The following is an 18,065-nucleotide window of genomic DNA, read 5'->3' as shown; positions in this document are numbered from 1 at the left end:
AGCTGTTGCCGTACCCAATGGATACTTGCAACTATACATAAGAGTCCATCGTAACCTGTAAGGCACCAACACTTATTTTTCCTTCCTCGAATTCTCGGGAAAGCCTCAGCATGGGAGCTCGTTCCATAATTAATCATGGATTGTGTTATGATGTTAAGGTACATGATGTTAATTTACAACATAATTAGGTATATATTTAAAGGCTATGTACGGTCAGCCAAGAAAGTGATCTACCACTTTCTTGGCTGACTGTCCCAAACTCTGACTGTTAATTAATTCCCCTTATTAATTTGGTTATTGCCATCGCTTACAAACAGACATGTCAAACTTAACCTTACACGTTTGCAAAAAATTATGAAATTAAAATTAAACTAGGTATGTAATATGGACTAGATACTGTATAATGACAAATAATATTTTTCTTTTACGGATAGGTTCTGACCATTTGGCATATTCTAGGAATTATGACTAGATCATATATCTATTTACCAGCATACCTACCTAACACCTAAGCTAGGTAATAAAACGCCTTTTAAAGGTTTTATTTAGACCAATTAAATCCATTCCGAGGCGTTTTCACGCCAATCAAAGGTCTAATTTAAATTAAGTGTATCGCTTATATACCTATTTAGTAGGTTCAATATCGGTTCTGAGACACATTATCCAATTAAGTTCAATCGTATGAGCGGGTATCATACATAATACAACAGTTTCCGTCCACTTGACGAAATTTGGATATAAACCTTCATTGCTGCACATATTTGGACTTTTTGCATCCTTAATATCTAAACAAATAGATAAATTGTTTAGATAAAAAATATACTTCGCAAGTAGCAAATTATAAATGAAATGTGTTATTTATTAATCCGTCAAGTGGACGGAAACTGACACCGGACGGAAAACTGACGCAATTACCCTAATACCTCTCTAACCTGACCTTTATGGTAGGTATATACTCGTTTAAATTATTACTGCACACATAACACTTCAAACCAAATTGTTTTCAACACACAGGCACCTCTGATACAGTATTCAGGTATTACGTTTGCATAGAAAATATCATAGATCACAACTGGGTGCGGCACCTGAACTGAACCCATATACCAGTATATATGTTATTACTTATTACTGTTACACACTCTTAATCAGAATACGTAACGTTCGATTATCACGGACTGGAAATATTGATATTGGCATGTCAAATGCAGGGTATATGGTAAATAGAGGCAGTTCTGACAAGGTGTACCTAATGTATTTATTTAATGAGCCGCTGGACCAAAATGGCGGATTCAAAATCATGGCATCATTTTAAAGTGCTCGTAGAGCGCTGAAATTCAGTTTAGGTACAGTGCAAAGCATTTTTTAGTCAAAGAAATTGAACTATGAACCAAATTTTAATATTCCAGTCGGTTAGAGATAGGATGTTGGTGTTCGACGAAGTGTCGGCGTTAATAAAAGGCTTACGGCTTAATGGTTTACTCTTAAGAAGGTAATTTTTTGGAGTTGTTTTGTACACACAGGTATTTAGAGATAAATAAAGCAATTACATTACAATGCAATGCAATTTATCAATCAGGAGCAATATCGGTTTTCATAATGAACATTTGACATGTCAAGTGCAAAGCCGCCGGCAACCATTCGTCAAGTCCCCTGGGCATCTTATCGCGATAGAGTAACAAGCCTAGCCGCCGAATTAAAACATAGTAACCGTGCCGAGTTGACCTATATATTCACAAAGCGTATCACTCGAATTTGAATATATTCATTGTACATTTTGACCTCATACTTCTAGTTGTATGTTTTATCCTAAGGCAACTTTTTACTGGTCAATTCAGAACAGATCGGCCGGTAAGCTTCGTAAATGTTCTCCCAGATTCAAATCTGAATCGCAATCTACAATCAGATATTGATTAACTTTCTCATGCTCGTATAGTATTATGGTTATCAAATGTAATATAGACTCTACTCTGTTTTAAATAGAGATTCATTTCTAATTTAAACTCAGAAGTGATATGACGTCGTAAACGTAGGCAACTACTATTGATATGATAATGGTAAGTCAGGTTTAAGTAGCAATGTATGTATTGTATGTGGTAAAAAAGGTGTGTCAATGCGGCCTATATCGCAATTTTGATTCCTCGAAATAATCAGTCATCAGGTCACCTGCTGAGATTGAATACAGTCACTCTGTTTTTTTGTTAGTCAGTATATAGACATTACACATTACTTTTCGACAGGTTATATATACAATCATTAAGACTATTAACGCTCTGGAAATTTTAATCAATGGAAAATATACCTACCAGAATATCATCTTTTAACATACCTATTTACATAATATTAACAATAAGATCAGATACGAGAATCTAAACAGGGCTGAAAATTTACCGATCTTTATATTTCAAGGTTTCAAAACAATTCGATTAAAGTAGATTAACTAAGCTAGATTCGCATCACTCATTTCCATTTCTTGTTAAACATTCAGCAACAATTACATTATTGTGGTTACCAACTAAAGATGGCTGCAACCTTCGAGCGTTACATCGTCCAAAAAGTGACTGCGCGAAAAATTTGGTAAGACCTCATTAACCACTAAATCTCTTATAACCTTTTCTTTTTATTGTTATTAGCAATCTTATGTTCTACGTCAAAAAGCTGCTTTTTCAATGATACAATTGAGTAAGATAGGAGCTTTTGATGGAACGTAATCGTTACGAAACTGTCCTAATAATTAACAACCGAATGCAAATTTACCGCGAAGATAAGCTGCGAAATAATGTAGAATCATTCGCGCTTCATGTTTTTTGTTCCCACAGTTTATCGTAATAGTTGATAGATATCTGCTTACTACCAAAAGTTATTTATTTTATTTTGTGAGGCTTGTGAGATAGGTACCTATTTACTTTTATTTTAAAATATTTATATTCGAATAGTCTTATTTTCTGCCCCTTGGTCGCCTTAAGTAAATATAACATAATTAAGTGCCGTTTAACTAGAGGCCATCATTATAACATCTGACGGAGTATCCCCACTGCTGCACAAATGCAGGTCCCAAAGATATTCTCAACAATCTCATCTAAGTCATCCAACCGGTTTTCCACGGTCTTCACCAGATCATCAGTCCAGTTTGTTGGTACTTATCTACGCTAAGCTAAATTATAGTTTATCTTATTTTAATTTTGTCAGTATTAGATAAGTTGTTATATGTTACGCTAAAATCAAGCTAACTTGTTTATCTAATTGGTATTATAACTATTATATGAATAGATTGCAGTTTACCTACTACGTTAAGGGGATCGATCAGAAATGTCGCAACACACATGTGTCAATATTTAGACATTTGCGGCGCTGCACAGCCATATAAGGCTCCAGATAAGTGGATAGTCATTCGAATAACCCGTTCAAATAAACACAATTAAATTGCCATCGAATTCAGAACTAAAATGCCTCTAAAAGAATTCGAGCTATTGAAATGTATCAATCAGTCCAAGTAAAGAGAAATCGCGCGATAATAAATGTCATAAATTTATCGAAATACAGAGTGAACTTGGCGTGTGGAGATATGTTGTAATGTAAGTTTCACGGTGAGTAGAATGTCGACATATCCTACGACGGAAGAGAGAGATGGTTAAAGGAGATCAAACGGTTTAATAAGGACATGGAACGGATGGCGCGTCAATAGAGGCCGTTTTCGACGCTAATGTCAGTTTTTCTTCCTTTTATAGGACAGGTTTGACGGGCGTATATTTCCTCAATCAACCTTAATTAGTTAAAAGCCAATCTGCATTGCAGTCGTAAGTGAAGAAATTGCGTTAGATCGACACTTCCGAAATTGCTTAGAAGAGCTTAGAGAGTTAGACCAAGAAATTACTGCAACGATTTTGATAACATACCTAGGTACCGAAGCAGTGCAAGTGTTATTTAGGTATACCTACGACATTATTTCAAAGTCATCATTTAAAAGACAATTCTACCAGCCAACATATGGAAGCAACTCAAAATTTGCATTTGATCACTTTGTCCCACATAAGGATAAAACGCAATATTCTCATCAGTTGTTGAACATTCAAGAGAGCCTTTACCAGCTGGTGTGGTGAAAAAATATTTTGCGTTTACTCGACTTGCGCGACAGCAAAATGTTTGTTGCTGTAGGTACCTAAATTAAAATTAAGTAAAATTACTCAACAGTGTTGAGACAACAATGAATTAATGTTGTGTCAACGTAACATTAATTATCCTACTTTCCGTTCTTATTAATTGAGTGAGATACCTACAATAAAAAATAGCTGAGCTAAATGTATATAATTGTGAGCTAATTCGATCAGTTCCGCTTAGTACAGACTTTACACAAGACAGGCGTTCCGAGCCATTTGCCACTGTTTGCCCGACATTGTATTACAAGATGAGTTACTTTTTGTCATTCCATTAAGTGAAAGGGAAATCGGTAGGTATGAATGTACATCTTCCTTTCCTCTTTTCAGCAATCTAGAAACTTTCAATTTATTCACAGATACTAAAAAGGCAGAGGAGTGGAGGACCACGCAGTGTAATTTCTGCCTTTTTGTAGGTATATCTACCTACTTATTTGTATGCGTCGCTGGGAGCCGGTGGCTATAGTGTGCTAGAGATCGCTCCCGGTAGCGGTCTGTGGAGGAGGCCTATGCCCAGCTGTGGACTTCAGTGGCTGATAGGTAGGTTTGGGTAGGGTACGCACCACAACAGTATCTCGCCCGCTAAGATTGTGATGTTTCCAGACGTGACCTTTATTACCTAGGCATACTTCCATGACATAATCAAGCGACTGGCTAAATACCCATTTTAATCCGCCCATACGCCGGTAGCATACGCTGGGACTCGGATGCAGAACCTATCTATGGTCTCTTCGCTCATTATGTCTAGTTTGGAACTCATTTGTGGTGTGGTTCGTACAGTCAAAGAATTTAATTTACTACCCATTTTGTACTTTGTCACAGTGACAACCGTATGAGATCTCTAGCGGCTTTCATATTGATTGTCACTGTGACAAAGTACGAAATGGGTCGGAAATTAAATTCTTTGACTGTACTTTCGCATACGTTTTTAAATTTTGATATTCGTGTAGTGGGAATTTGGACAAGGTAGGTATAGCTGGTCAAGCAAATCTTGTCAGTAAAAAAAGGCGCGAATTTCAAATTTTCTCATCATCATCATCATATCAGCCCTTTATCGCCCACTGCTGAGCATACGCCTCTTCTATGGGACGATATCCCTTCGCGCCTAAATTTTTCATTTGTCGCGCCTTTCTACTGACAAGGTCTGCTTGACCAAGTATATATACTAAACTCCGAAGAAATGTAATAGTTGCTGCGTTTGTAATGGTCAGGTAAAATTTAAATTGGAAATCATATTATAAAAACAAGCGAATATAATATAGCGTATATTGAGATAAACACTAATATTCGAATATTTAACAGTCTGTATAATATAATATACTATTATTTATTATTATACAACAAAATATAAGTACTATTATTGTGATGAATGATGATTTATTTTGCATTGGTCTAACAAATAACTTTAATCCTGATTACAGCGAAGGGAATGTTAAAATCTCTAAGTTACGTACTTTTTACACATAAACAATACACAAACACACTTACGAGTAATAAAATAGGGTCACTTTGAATAAAATTCTTCATAAAAAGTGATCTGTTTTCAGTGTTTTCATCGCTCGTGTAATCAATGGCTAACAAAATTGAGCTAAAATAATAATTGAATCTAAAATAATAGTCTTAACACTAACAAGTAAATCGAACGATCACACATTTCATAAACAAAATATAGGAAAACCTATAAAACGCTACGGTTGAATTCTCGTATTCTATGCATACGGCCGTAAAACAATTCAAGTTGAGAAATAATTCCCGATAAGTCTGAAATATGTCACCTCCAGTGAGGAAAAACAAGTGCGTTCAACAAGAGTTTTAAAACTATAGCCTCTATAAACGCTGCAAACAGTCTACAAAATTAAATATGGTATAGATCGTGTCATTCACGATGACGCGCGAATTTATCAAATCTAACCTTTAATGCCGTGACAATACGAACCAAGCCACGCGTCCTCGGGAATGACACGATCTACATATATACCAAACTCGCCAGCCAACAGCAGGCCTATAAAAGGAGTAAATACTTCTTACACGTTGCATATGGCCTGGTATAGCTCCAAATGGCTCCCAGCGTCAGGTGTGAGCGTGAGTTGACGACTGGCTTTAAGGAACAGTACGACGCCGGGCCGCGCTCGCACCGGCTCCGTGTCGCAGGCGGACCCGGTACCTGACGTCACTATTAGAAGGCTTGGGCTGGCTCGGATGGCGGTGTTGTAGCTGTCTCCGCTCTCGACCTGGACAAATAATCCTTGGTAATTACAGGAATATGCCATCGTAACGACAATATGCAACATATCGGTTTAAATACATTCACATTCTCATAAGAATAACACAAAGTGAACTTGCATTCCATTAGGTATATACCTTAAAAGTAACATTTAGATTGTTGAACAGTTTGTATACTCGGAAGCATTTTTTTCCATAGCCCGTAATGTCTAAATAATTTTAATTGAGAGTGCAATACGTTGCCGAGCAGACACCAGTCTCTCCAAGTGACGCGTGCCACAATGTCGGAACGACGCTATAGTTGTATATAAATAGTTCTTAAAGCATAAACAGTTTGTTGGTCTGTCCAGCAGCTCGTTTCTGTCTTGAGTCAAGAATCTTGACCAAATCTTCTGACCTGACCCTACCTACCTATCTTAGTGACGTCTCCTCACTTTTCAGTCCTACGATTCATGATTGTCCCTTATCCCCTTCAGTCTCACGGAGGCAATATCGTGTCCGAAATGACAATCGAAATTCAATTATAAATGCTGGCCTGGGACTTCAGGGGTTATGAACCGTTCTGACCTGGCGGCTTTCCGTTCCATGTCCGGAGTTTGGTTAAATTGAGCTCACCCGAATCTTAACGACGGCAAAGTCCGGCACGGGCGGGCGCCATATGCAGCTGTTGCCGTCCTCCAGCTGCGGACTGAAGAGCAGGTGGTCGGGCGTGTAGCTGCTGTAGTCCAGCATCTCCAGCAGGCGTGGCACGTCGATGAGCTTGGGCGTTAGACCCGCGCGTATCACGTTGTCGGAGCATGCCATGCATTCTATGCAATCTGAAAGTAGCATATTGCTTTTGAATTATGGACAGAAAAGTAGGTAGTAAGGTAGGGTTAGGATTTCCCCACATATATGGACGCGCATTCGGGAAAAGCCGATAGGAAAAAACTTTATAATACGAGCGAATAAGAGTGAAAAAGCCGTCGACACGTCGGCGGGCGCGGGCTAATGCGAGCCGAGCCGAACGACGACTTTTTCGCTCTTATTGCGCAGACATAAAGCTTTTTCCTATCGGATTTTGCCGATTCCGCGTCGACATGTGAAGGAACCTTAAGGTACGAATAATTAGCCAGAGAGCCTAAGCCTACCGCGAACATGTTTGAGCTAGGCCAGGCGTGGCTCACTCCGCAATTTCGTCGCTTTGCAACAGGTAGCTAAAAGTACATCCGTTCCACACCAATTTTGGTGGCTAGCCATACGCCGCGCGTGGCGCGGTCGCCACCTAGCGGCTGAGAGTGAGTCTTCTGTACCTAGTACTACTATTTATTCTGTGGCTAAAATTGCCCAGGGCTGAGCAAAGTGGAGTGAAGTTAACTTATGTGTCGCTAGCACCCCCTTGCTGGGGTATCCCATAGCTCAATAAACAATCCAATCGTGTGGGCTAAACTCATCTCCCCTGTTGTAGGCATGTGGCAAGTTAGGAATATGGCCTGGCCAACCGCAACTGTGGGTAGTTCATGAAATACGGCGCTTAGCAACCCATGTGAGTTGCTAATAAAGAGAACAGGCGCCAAACAGAAAGTACTGGAAAGAGATGATTCCAACAGATGCTTGAACTTACCTCCGCTGATGTAAGCATGGGGCAAGTTAGCGTTCAGGAATATTGCCTGGCCGGGCCGCAATTGCAGGTAGTTCATGAAATACGGCGCGTAGCAACCAACGTCGCCCGGAAACTCGGTGTGCAGGCGCCAAACCAGCGGGTACAAGAGAGATGATTGGGATGATTCTGAAAAAATAATTTTATACTAAATTATAATTTTTTATACCTACTTACAAGCTATTACTTTTTTAAATTATTTCTCAGTCAGTCAATTCAAACTATGACCACACATAATAAAATGACAAGCTACATAATAGTGGTTTGCGAGTTTTTTTCTTGTTTTTAATATCAATTTTTTGATATAATTTTTCATTGCTGATTATGCTTCAGGCCATTTTCTTCTACTCATCAAGACTATTCAACCAAGCTCACTCAAATAATTGTCCTTGTTTTATCACAGAATAACTACGTCACTCTGCAGTCTCCATCATCAGACCACAGACCCTTAAGGGGTACCGTAAAGTGCCTCGCCAATATCTTAAGTTACAAAATTTGATAAAACTAGACCCTGATTAAGATTAAATCTAATACTCACCTTCCTTCTCTAACCTATCCAGCAAACTCTGCAAACTGCCAGCTACAGCAGCCTTGTCACTTGTCATCAAGGAGCTGAACACTTGCTTCAGAGCAACGCCACTTTCCCCAGATTCCTTGTGAGCGAGGAAGGTGTTCACACTTTCTTCTGATAATATTCTAGTCAGCTCCGGCAATTCTGCAAAAAGAAAGTACAAATATTAGTCTGTTGTTACCTCTATCCAATTGCCTTTGTTTGTTTTTGTACATTTACTGTAAACTGTGTGCAATAAAGAGCATTGTATTGTAGTATTTGTTGTTATTATGAAAACACCGTATGTTGAATGAAGATTGCTTGTGGATGATGTTTGCTCGCAAAAAGCCTTCTGTTCAGCAGTGCACATCTGATTGATATGGTGAAAATAGGGAGAATATTAAAGAATTAGTTCTCATTATAGGGGTGACATTGTCACTGAGTGACAAAACCCCTTCTTTAAAAAGATTTTTAAAAAATGTATAGATTAAAAAAAAAACTCACTTCTGAGATGATTTTGAATCTCCTCTAAAGGTCGGAATCCACAGAGAGCCTCAAATGATGTCAGTGCTATGGCCAGTTCAGGCTTGTGGTTGGGGTCCTTATACAGATCTGGGAAGTTCCTGTGGAGTTCTTCTGCTTGTTCCTATAAAATTAAATTATACTGGATCATATGGAAGTACAGCCCCGTTGTAGTAGGTGCAACATAAGAATTGACGTTCGACAGTTATGAAATGACCATTATATACTCATGTATGCATGAGCTAAGGATGTAATCCCTTTGAACGGCATGCCTATCGTGCGTGGCGCGTCATCGTTAACCTTGTCGGAAAGCACGAAAGTTGATATTGGCAGGCGAGGCTCACTCCGCGATTTCGTTGCTTTGCTACAGGTAGCTTAAAGTACATCCGTTTCACCCCAATTTTGGGGAAAGCCATAAGCCGCGCGTGGCGCTGTCGCCACCTAGCGGCCATATCTGTGCTGATCGTAAAAGACGCGTTTTGTTAGAGAGTGAGTCTTCTGTACCTAGTACTATTATTTATTCTGTGATATTGGGCTGTAGTGTCAGTTGATGTCTTTGGTGTTCAAAGGGTTAAATTGTACGATGATTCCATTTGCTGAGATTAATTATCTTGCATGTGTAATAGATAACAGGGATTGCAACAGCCACTTACACAGCTTAATCCAATTGTAATGCTAATTCTAAAATTGAGTCAATCATTCCGCTGATAACAGATACCTATTGTAAAACTGTTTATAGCCAGGGCCATAATAAATACATTATGTATACAGTTTATAACAGTTATGTGTAGTAGAACTTGTGAAATATAATATTTCTTATACTTATTGAACTATTTATTTAAGGAATTAATATGTGTATGCATATTTCTAACAATATGCTTATAGATATTACTGTCAGTCAATGCATTGATTAAGTTTAATTTTGAATACTTATTTGCTTATTTTTGAATATTTATTTTCTATGCCTGAAATAAATAATTTCAATTTCAATTTCAATTTTCAATTATTTTTCCAAAAATACTTATAAATTCTAGAAAATAAATAATTATCTCCTATTGCACAATAGTAGCATTGGCAAATAGCAAATAGAGGCAAAATATTTGATAGCTTTAGTTTAGATATCACATGGCACTTTAAATATTATTCATACCTTGTTTGGGTGAGCCTGCACAGACAAGGCTTTGCGGATTGACAAGACTTTGAACAGAAAGGGAACGGCTACTCCAAACCTCCTCTTAACTGCCGGCCCGATTGCATCCAGGTTATCTTTAATATATTCTGATAACAAAACATTTCTTTCTAAGATAAGAGACGGGCCATTAGGATGTGTTCCCATCCACAACTCAGCGTAGGGCTTTTCTGGGTCTATTGTGGCATTTGGGTCAGCACTGGACAGTAATTTTGCAACTGTACTGTCTGTGCCGAGTTTACCCCAATCATAGTTCTGTACTTTGTACTGTAATTCCATTGTGTCCTGAAAAAATAACCTCTTCGAATAAATTTTATGTTTAACATGGTCATTATATAAGGTTATAATAAATGTATTGTGTTTTCAAATGTCCACTCACGACTAACCTAAACCTATATACTTCATACTTACTTTGTTTTATATAATTGCACAATTATTCACAAGTGTGATGATACTGATGATAAAACTTTTGAACAGTAACAAACTTTTTCAACAGGACCGACAGTAAAGAGTCGGTTGTTTTATTAACTGACTTGATTGGAAGGCAATTGACACAATTAAAATTCTATAAATATTTCTTAGAAGTTTTAACTAGATAACTTTGTGATGTATGCAAAGCGAAGCGAGAAATCTAATCACACACTGGGTACGTTCTTATATCATCTCGCGTGCAACCCCAAACTTTGTCTGTCATTCATTGTAGGTAGAAATGAGGTAAAATCGATGCGTCAGAAATAAACAACGTAAACCAAGTTTATCAATAGTAAATATTATATTATAATGATTGGGGTTATTGATTTCGTTCTATTTATTAGTTGTTTTAGCTTTGCTTTGGTTAGCTCTGCATAATAGTTCGTGATATTCGAACGAGTTATCTGTGACGTTTGACGCGTTGTCAAATTTGACATCCGACAGATTCGTTTTTTCTGTGCATTTTTATATACACTATGACCCGAGGCTATTCAGCTTTTTACATATAATTATTTAGTTTTAAATGTATAAACTCAAACATATAAATAGTTTATTTAATAAATACTTATATATTAATAAAATGTACGCAAGATAGATACCATTTACCTGTCCTAAAAAATAAATGTTAATCTACCTACATGTTAACACACCTACATGTTTCCTATAAAACATTAATATTAATTAAAGCTTAGTCAGCATCAGAAATGGATCGACCAGGGCCTCTTGTTTCTAGTTCAAGAAGGTTTTATTGCTCATCATGTCGCATTTATACCAACTCCGGGAAACAACTTGAACAACACTTTAGTGGCGAAAGGCATCGATTTCGATTAATGAAGTTAGCATGCAGTGAACACGAACTTTGCATATCTGAAATTGACGGTTACAGTCCGACGTTTTATTTTCCAATACTTATGGTAGTTTTCATGACGGTTTATATGTTTTCTTACATAATTGCAACGTTATCTAACCGATATTTACACTGCGAATATTAATTAAAGGTCACAGGTATGGTGTAAAGTCATTAGCAAAAATACGATATTGCCTAATTTAAACTTAGATAGGTGCTAAGTCTAAATTAAAGTATCCCGATGATTAAAAGAAATATATTATGCAAAAGTAGTATTTAAGAACGTAAAAAAATTGTGCGTCGCGCTCGCACTGAAGCGCATCATGTGTGCGGCGTGACGCACTGATATATGTTGATATCATGTTTTATTTAATATCTAAATACGCCCCTATGATTATTGAAAAAAAGTCTGAATAAAGTTCATTAGTAGGCACCGTTATATTTCTTGTACTAGAGAAAGCATGATGCAGGTAAAGATAATTTTATTTTACTGTGTTATGATACTTAAGATTTTTAATTGGCATTAAATGAAATGTTACGAGTACTTAAGTTTAATTATTTTTAGTAATGTCGTTATAAGTACCTGCTTGAGTGTTAATTAAAAAAACGTAAGAACATATTACCCAGTTAGACCAGTACAGCTTGGCAAAAAAGAGTAGAAATTAAAAAGTGGCAACACTGTAGTGTCGTCCCTTTCAAACCAATTTATATAAGGGGCCATCCATTAATTACGTCACACGTTTAGGGAGTGGGAGAGGGTTAAGAAAATGTGACATGTTGTGACATGGGGGAGGGGGGAGTCACAAACATTGTGACGTCACTTTAACTACATCACTATTCATCAGTAACCGAAAATTAATTTATATTTTTTTATTCGCTGTACCTTTAAATAATGAGGTTTGGAAGTACATAGGTGATTTTCGTTCCTAATTGATTTTGTGTATTACATACTAATATTTCTTTTAGCAAAAATATTTTTTTATTATAATTTTTTTCTATTATAATAATGCCGAGTTAGTATTGCCGATTTCGTTGAAAACAAAAAATTGCCTAAAATGTGACGTCACACCAGGGGGGGAGGGATTTGCAAAATGTGACCAAGTGTGACAAGGAGGGGGGAGGGGTCAAAAAACACAGAAATTCGTGTGACGTAATTAATGGATGATCCCTAAGAAAACGAGACGACACTACAGTGAGTGTTGCCACTTATTAATTTCTACTCTTTTTTGCCAAGCTGTACCTACCTATTCAGTTAATCTGCTTTAAACGTACCGTAAAATGGTCCTACTTTGCTCCTTGATGGGTAACTGTGCTCCGTTTAAAAATGGACTTAACGTCTAATTATATTCCAATATTATATGTATATATTTTTTATGTACTCAGATAAACGAAATTGTATATATATATATTGAATTGCTACGTTAGTCATAAAATTAATCTCTCTTTTTTGGTGGGGGTATTAATTTGGCGCACAATGGGAAACTTTGCACCCCCAAGTAAACTCTAGGTAGGAGCAAAAATACCCCACAATATGGGTATCTTGTGCTCCTTATTCATAGATTCGTTTTATATGAAACAACATTTCATAAAGTTGATTTACCGATAAAATATGCTACATAAGATATATGTCCTTCTTAATATTCAATTAGTCTGAATATTTAATAATAAACAGTTTAAGTAATTATCAAAATTTTCTTAAAGTGGAGCAAATATTGGTGCAAAGTAGGACCATTTTACAGTATAGTTATACTTGGTCAAGCAAATCTTGTCAGTAGAAAAAGGCGCGAAATTCAAATTTTCTATTGGACGATAACCCTTCGCGCCTACATTTTTTAAATTTGCCGCCATTTTTTACTGACAAGATTGACTTGACCATCATAGATATAAAATACCTAATTTTTTTTCTGTTTCCACAGTGTTTGTGGTCATGGGGTAGATCCGGGCAAATCTATCGTACCTATGACCACGAGCGCTGCTAATATTTGTAAATATTATATACTTATATGTAAATGCTGAATTCATTAATTACCTTGTACTTAATTACTTATATGAATAAATCATATCACAAATGAAAATAAAAGAAATTCAAATTGAATAAAACTTGTTCGTTACCTTCTTTTAAGTTAAGGCACCAACTAATATAGATTGTCAAGTTAATCTTGTCAGTATAAAAAGTCGCGAAATTCAAATTTTCTACGAGATGATATGATGATATCCCTTCGCGCCTACATTTTTCAAATTTGCCGCCTTTTTCTACTGACAAGATCCGCTTGACCAAGTTTAGGTTGTAAGTAAAAGGCACAGTCACCACACGGGATTGTTATAGTTGGGTGTGCTCAGAGCATAAAAAGGTCAACCACGGCGTTGCATGAACAAGAGCTAGGTTTCGTTTAGCAGGATTGGTCCTTAGGACCCAAAGATGGATTTAAGAAGTGGAGCTACCCAGATTTTTTATGCAGGTGGGGGGTGGGGGGGTTTTAAGCGTCTGCGACGTCTGAGGTTAATAATTCTTTAAGTTTAGGTTCTAAGTAGGGAATGCAATACCGGGATACCAGGATCCCGAAATACCGGGATCCCGCATGCAATTTGCGGGATTAATCCCGCTCGTAAATTAAGCGGGATCCCGCGGGATTTGCGGGATCGAAGAGCGACGTGGTTCTTACGTGTTACTACAAGGAACACAGGCTCGGGCACGTGCCTATTGGCGAAAATTCTTCACGGAGCCTAAATGCATCTATGGAGGAAAGGGGTAATGACACGGAAGAGCATTTTGCCCGAATTTGTCTATTTATTTCATCACACTTGCTCGTAAAAGGTGTTATTTTACGTAGGCGACGCGGTCCGTAAATCTTAAATTTGTACCCAGGGAATTTTGTTATGTAGGTACGTCCGAAATTAGGCAGATTTTTTATTGTTTTCCCTCTTTTTTCCTCACAGGTGTGATGAAAAACATTGTGTGTCCACGAGTGGTACAGGACTTACGAAATCGCGTTAATTAAGCCTTTACACACGTTCTTAAATTCTTGATTACTGTCATTATACCGTATTATTTTAATACAAAATTTACTATTTCTAATTTTAGTTTACTTTTTGTTTTCAACCTTCAAATTTAGTACTAATTCGTAAAATTGTATACTAACTTGCGGGATCCCGCAAATACCGGGATCCCGCGGGACTTAAAATGGCAATCCCGCGGAATACCGGGATTGAGTTCCTCATGCGGGATTGCATTCCCTAGTTCTAAGTCAAGTTTAGTATCATTTTCAACTAAATCCAAGATGTAGACATAGATTTCATCGAAATCGGTTCAGCGTTTATTGATTTCCCATACAATCCTACCTTTCATTTTTAAGGTAATTTTTTTTGGAAAAAAAAACTATCCTATGTTCTTCCCCAGGACTTAAACTATCTCTATATCAAATTTTAACTAAATCGGTTCAGCGGTTATTGAATCCACATACAAATTTCCTCCTCCCTTTTCACACCCTTAAGGGATGATTTTTGAGATTAAAAGTATGCTATGTTATTCCCTGGGACTCAAACTATCTCTGTACCAAATTTTAACTAAATTGGTTCTGCAGTTTAATCGTGAAGAGGAATTTAAAAAAAAGTATTTTTTTCATATTTTATGTGTTTTTACTTCGGAATGGTGTCATTATAATATCATAAATGAATTCGGCACCCCCGATTTATACGGAAACGATACCACACTTGGCCTAGTAGCTTAAATGATTCAGATATCAAGATCAAGTTGAGAGCCCCCCCCCCCTAAAAATTTACATCAAAAATCTGGGTGGCTCCACTTCTTGAATCCATCCATGGGTCTAAGGACCAATCCTGCCAAAGGAAATCTCTTATTGTTCATGCAACCTCGTATGTTAGGCCCAGCACCATCCGCTATTATGCCATTTAAGGTTCTTGCTAAACTTCTATACTTATCGTAAGTATTGAACAACCAATTTAGCTAGGACCTTATGGCGCAACAATCGTGGAGCGTTATGGTACTTTGGTGTGAAAATTTTCACATTTCTCTCCCAAAGAACCACCACGTTAAATTTTATTGTAATTTAATTTTGCGTTTAAAGGCGTTTTTTAACGCCTATTTATTAGATAGATATATCTAGTAAGCTTAGATTAAATTTAAGAGTGGAAATGGAAATATTACTGCCTTGGGTGAGACTTGAACTCACGGCCTCTGGATCGATACTCCAGCGCTCTGCCATCTGAGCCGTGAGTTTAAGTCTTACCCAATACAGTATTTTTTCTACTTTTAAATTTATTCTAAACTTACTAGCATCGTTCGCAGACGTTTCTGCTTGTTAAAAATATGTATCTAGTAGTAGGTACACGCGGACCTCATAGGTTTCTTAACTAATTAATGGGGGCCGCCGGGGCCGACCTTAATTTTAAAATTAATACCTATAACTTAAGGATTTTATTTATTTTATCTTTCAATGCCAAGGATAGCTGAAGTCTAAACGAAAAATAAAACTGTATAAGTAAGCTATTAAGCTGCGCAAGGTTAGGCACTTAAGTATGTACACATCATCGGCTAAGCAAAGCTAAGCTATCACAGCTTATGAGCAATATTCATGTTGAAAAAAATAGGTTCTCGTTATCCCTAATACTGAGTATTTTTCTGCATTCGAGTAGAGTTGGTTTTTCAGCTAGAAAGATAATTAATAGGTACTGATGGGGATAAGGTTTCGTGTGTTTCGGTTAGCAATTAATCAAAAGTTTTTGAATCTTATTGGTTTAATTCATTAAATTCAATCACTGAAAATAATTAATCTAAATCATTCCTTTCAAAATCTTTGAGATTCTTCCAAACTCGCGAGTTTTCCCTGAAATTTATATTCTTGTTTACAACACGTTCCCCTCCTTGCGCTGACTTCACGCCCTTCACGGCTATATTAATAGGTTTCTCAGGTATAGCAAAACCAGATATGCCTCTGCTGAATATCTCGACGCGGGGTCCATCGTCAGTCAGCTTGCATTCACCACCTTCAGCTATCCCTGCATCACGGTACTTCGCGTTCTTGACTGACGGGCCGAACTTAATTTCGAACTCTTTCAAATCCAAGTATGGGTATTTTTTCATGATGACTAGTTGCTCGTATTGGCGGAGGTCGTCGCCGCTTAGTATGCGTTTGGCCTCCGCGTTATCGGACTTTGTAAAATCCTGTGATCCGATAAGCTGTTTTTCAGCTGTCATTTTCTTAGCTCGACCGGCACATTTTTGGGAACCTGTAGTAAACATTACTGACAAAGAAATCAACATGGCTAGGTAGGTAGGTACATTGCTATTTATTTAACATCTAATAACTAGTCTTTATCCATTCGCCATGGCAAAGAAACTGCCAGATTGCGAGACCTTCATTAAAATTTTATAAAGGTACAGTCACCTGCAATAATATGTTACACAACGAAGGCCGTAAAAATATCTGACACGAGCTTATTTGTAGAGCCATAATTAAGAGCGTGTTACATATTTTTGCGGCCTTCGAAGAGTAACATATTATTGCAGGTGACTGTACCTAGGTACCTAATACAAAAGTCATACCTTGAGGTCCAGACTATCTACCTACTGGACGACTTAACCATTTTGTAAATTATTTTATTAGACAGGTTAAAGTATATTATGAAGGTATTTGATTTTGTGATCGTATGACAAAATGTGCCACAAGTAGAGATGCAAATTTACTTTTAATAAAGAGGCTTTAGAGTTGGCTTCAGTCAGACTCAGTCTACATAGAATCAGTGACATATTACTTTTGGTACGAGTTGGTATGCCTCTCTGACTCTTAAATTGTTTAAAAGTCGGATTCAGTTAAATATGATATAAGATATTTAACTGTACATTCTAAGTACAGGAAACTTACGATTCAATAATTCGGTCAAGTCATTCGGATGAGCTCTATGAAGAGGAAACGTGCAACTAAAAGAAAGACACAAAAACACACAAAGGACAAGAAAAGCAGGGGCAAAGTGTTGCATTATATTAACTACTATACGTTTTATCATTTATTTTCGATTGTTGGATATTATTTGACATGGAAATTCCAATCATCAAATGGTGTGTCATTTTGATTAACATAAAATTAAAAATAAAGTTTCCATAGAGAAAAATAAAAAAGCTTGTCCCGTCCTCCTTTTAGGGCGGGGCAAGACGGGAACTTTGACCCATTGGTTCGTCTCACCCCTTTGCACGTATTCTGGCAACTGAGAGTGAGATAGGGTGAAGTGGGCGGGGCCAACGTTCCCTAGGGATGGCGGGACTTTGCACCTGACACGGGATGTCCACGGTCAATCCACGTGTCCAATGTGTCCGCATGTCACATGCCGAGTGGTTCATTGAATCTTACTAAGAATGCCGCTACCTGCATTTTAATTATATAAAAAAATACTTTAAAAAAAAGTGTAGTAAAGTTAATAAAGCAGTCTGGATTCGGAACTGCGGAAATCAAATTTTA

General features: G+C 37.2%; 2 protein-coding genes across 3 annotated transcripts; both read right to left on the bottom strand.

Moving 5' to 3' along the window:
- Positions 1–5,403: 5,403 nt before the first annotated feature.
- Positions 5,404–10,922, bottom strand: LOC134674638 (mannose-6-phosphate isomerase). Its single transcript, XM_063532761.1, has 7 exons — positions 10,686–10,922; positions 10,236–10,559; positions 9,068–9,209; positions 8,552–8,728; positions 7,978–8,142; positions 6,990–7,192; positions 5,404–6,382 (listed from the first exon to the last, which is right to left on the bottom strand). Exons 2-7 carry the CDS (start codon positions 10,551–10,553, stop codon positions 6,176–6,178), a joined length of 1,212 nt encoding a protein of 403 aa, XP_063388831.1. The 5' UTR covers positions 10,554–10,559; positions 10,686–10,922; the 3' UTR covers positions 5,404–6,175.
- A 5,425-nt stretch (positions 10,923–16,347) lies between these two features.
- Positions 16,348–17,950, bottom strand: LOC134679595 (uncharacterized). Of its 2 annotated transcripts, none has more exons than XM_063538546.1 (2): positions 17,475–17,950; positions 16,348–16,854 (listed from the first exon to the last, which is right to left on the bottom strand). In XM_063538546.1, the coding sequence occupies exons 1-2, from the start codon at positions 17,614–17,616 to the stop codon at positions 16,379–16,381; spliced, it is 618 nt and encodes a 205-aa protein (XP_063394616.1). In that variant the 5' UTR covers positions 17,617–17,950; the 3' UTR covers positions 16,348–16,378. The 2 variants fall into 2 exon arrangements, with proteins under 2 accessions (XP_063394616.1, XP_063394617.1); XM_063538547.1 differs by having other exon boundaries at positions 16,348–16,839; positions 17,475–17,949.
- Between the last annotated feature and the right edge of the window lie 115 nt (positions 17,951–18,065).

Source organism: Cydia fagiglandana, chromosome 2 (genome assembly GCF_963556715.1).
Source record: "Cydia fagiglandana chromosome 2, ilCydFagi1.1, whole genome shotgun sequence".
Lineage (NCBI taxonomy): Eukaryota > Metazoa > Arthropoda > Insecta > Lepidoptera > Tortricidae > Cydia > Cydia fagiglandana.
Note: the sequence above shows the minus strand (reverse complement) of the source record. Positions and strands in the feature narration are given on the sequence as shown.

Coding starts and splice junctions, on each gene's coding strand:
- LOC134674638 (XM_063532761.1), bottom strand. CDS start 10,553: ATGGAATTACAGTACAAAGTACAGAACTATGATTGGGGTAAACTCGGC. Junction 9,210..10,235: donor TGCAGGCTCACCCAAACAAG/GTATGAATAATA, acceptor TTAATTTTATAG/GAACAAGCAGAAGAACTCCA. Junction 6,383..6,989: donor TTGCCGTCGTTAAGATTCGG/GTGAGCTCAATT, acceptor TTATTTGTCCAG/GTCGAGAGCGGAGACAGCTA.
- LOC134679595 (XM_063538546.1), bottom strand. CDS start 17,616: ATGATAAAACGTATAGTAGTTAATATAATGCAACACTTTGCCCCTGCT. Junction 16,855..17,474: donor CTTGACCGAATTATTGAATC/GTAAGTTTCCTG, acceptor TTTCTTTGTCAG/TAATGTTTACTACAGGTTCC.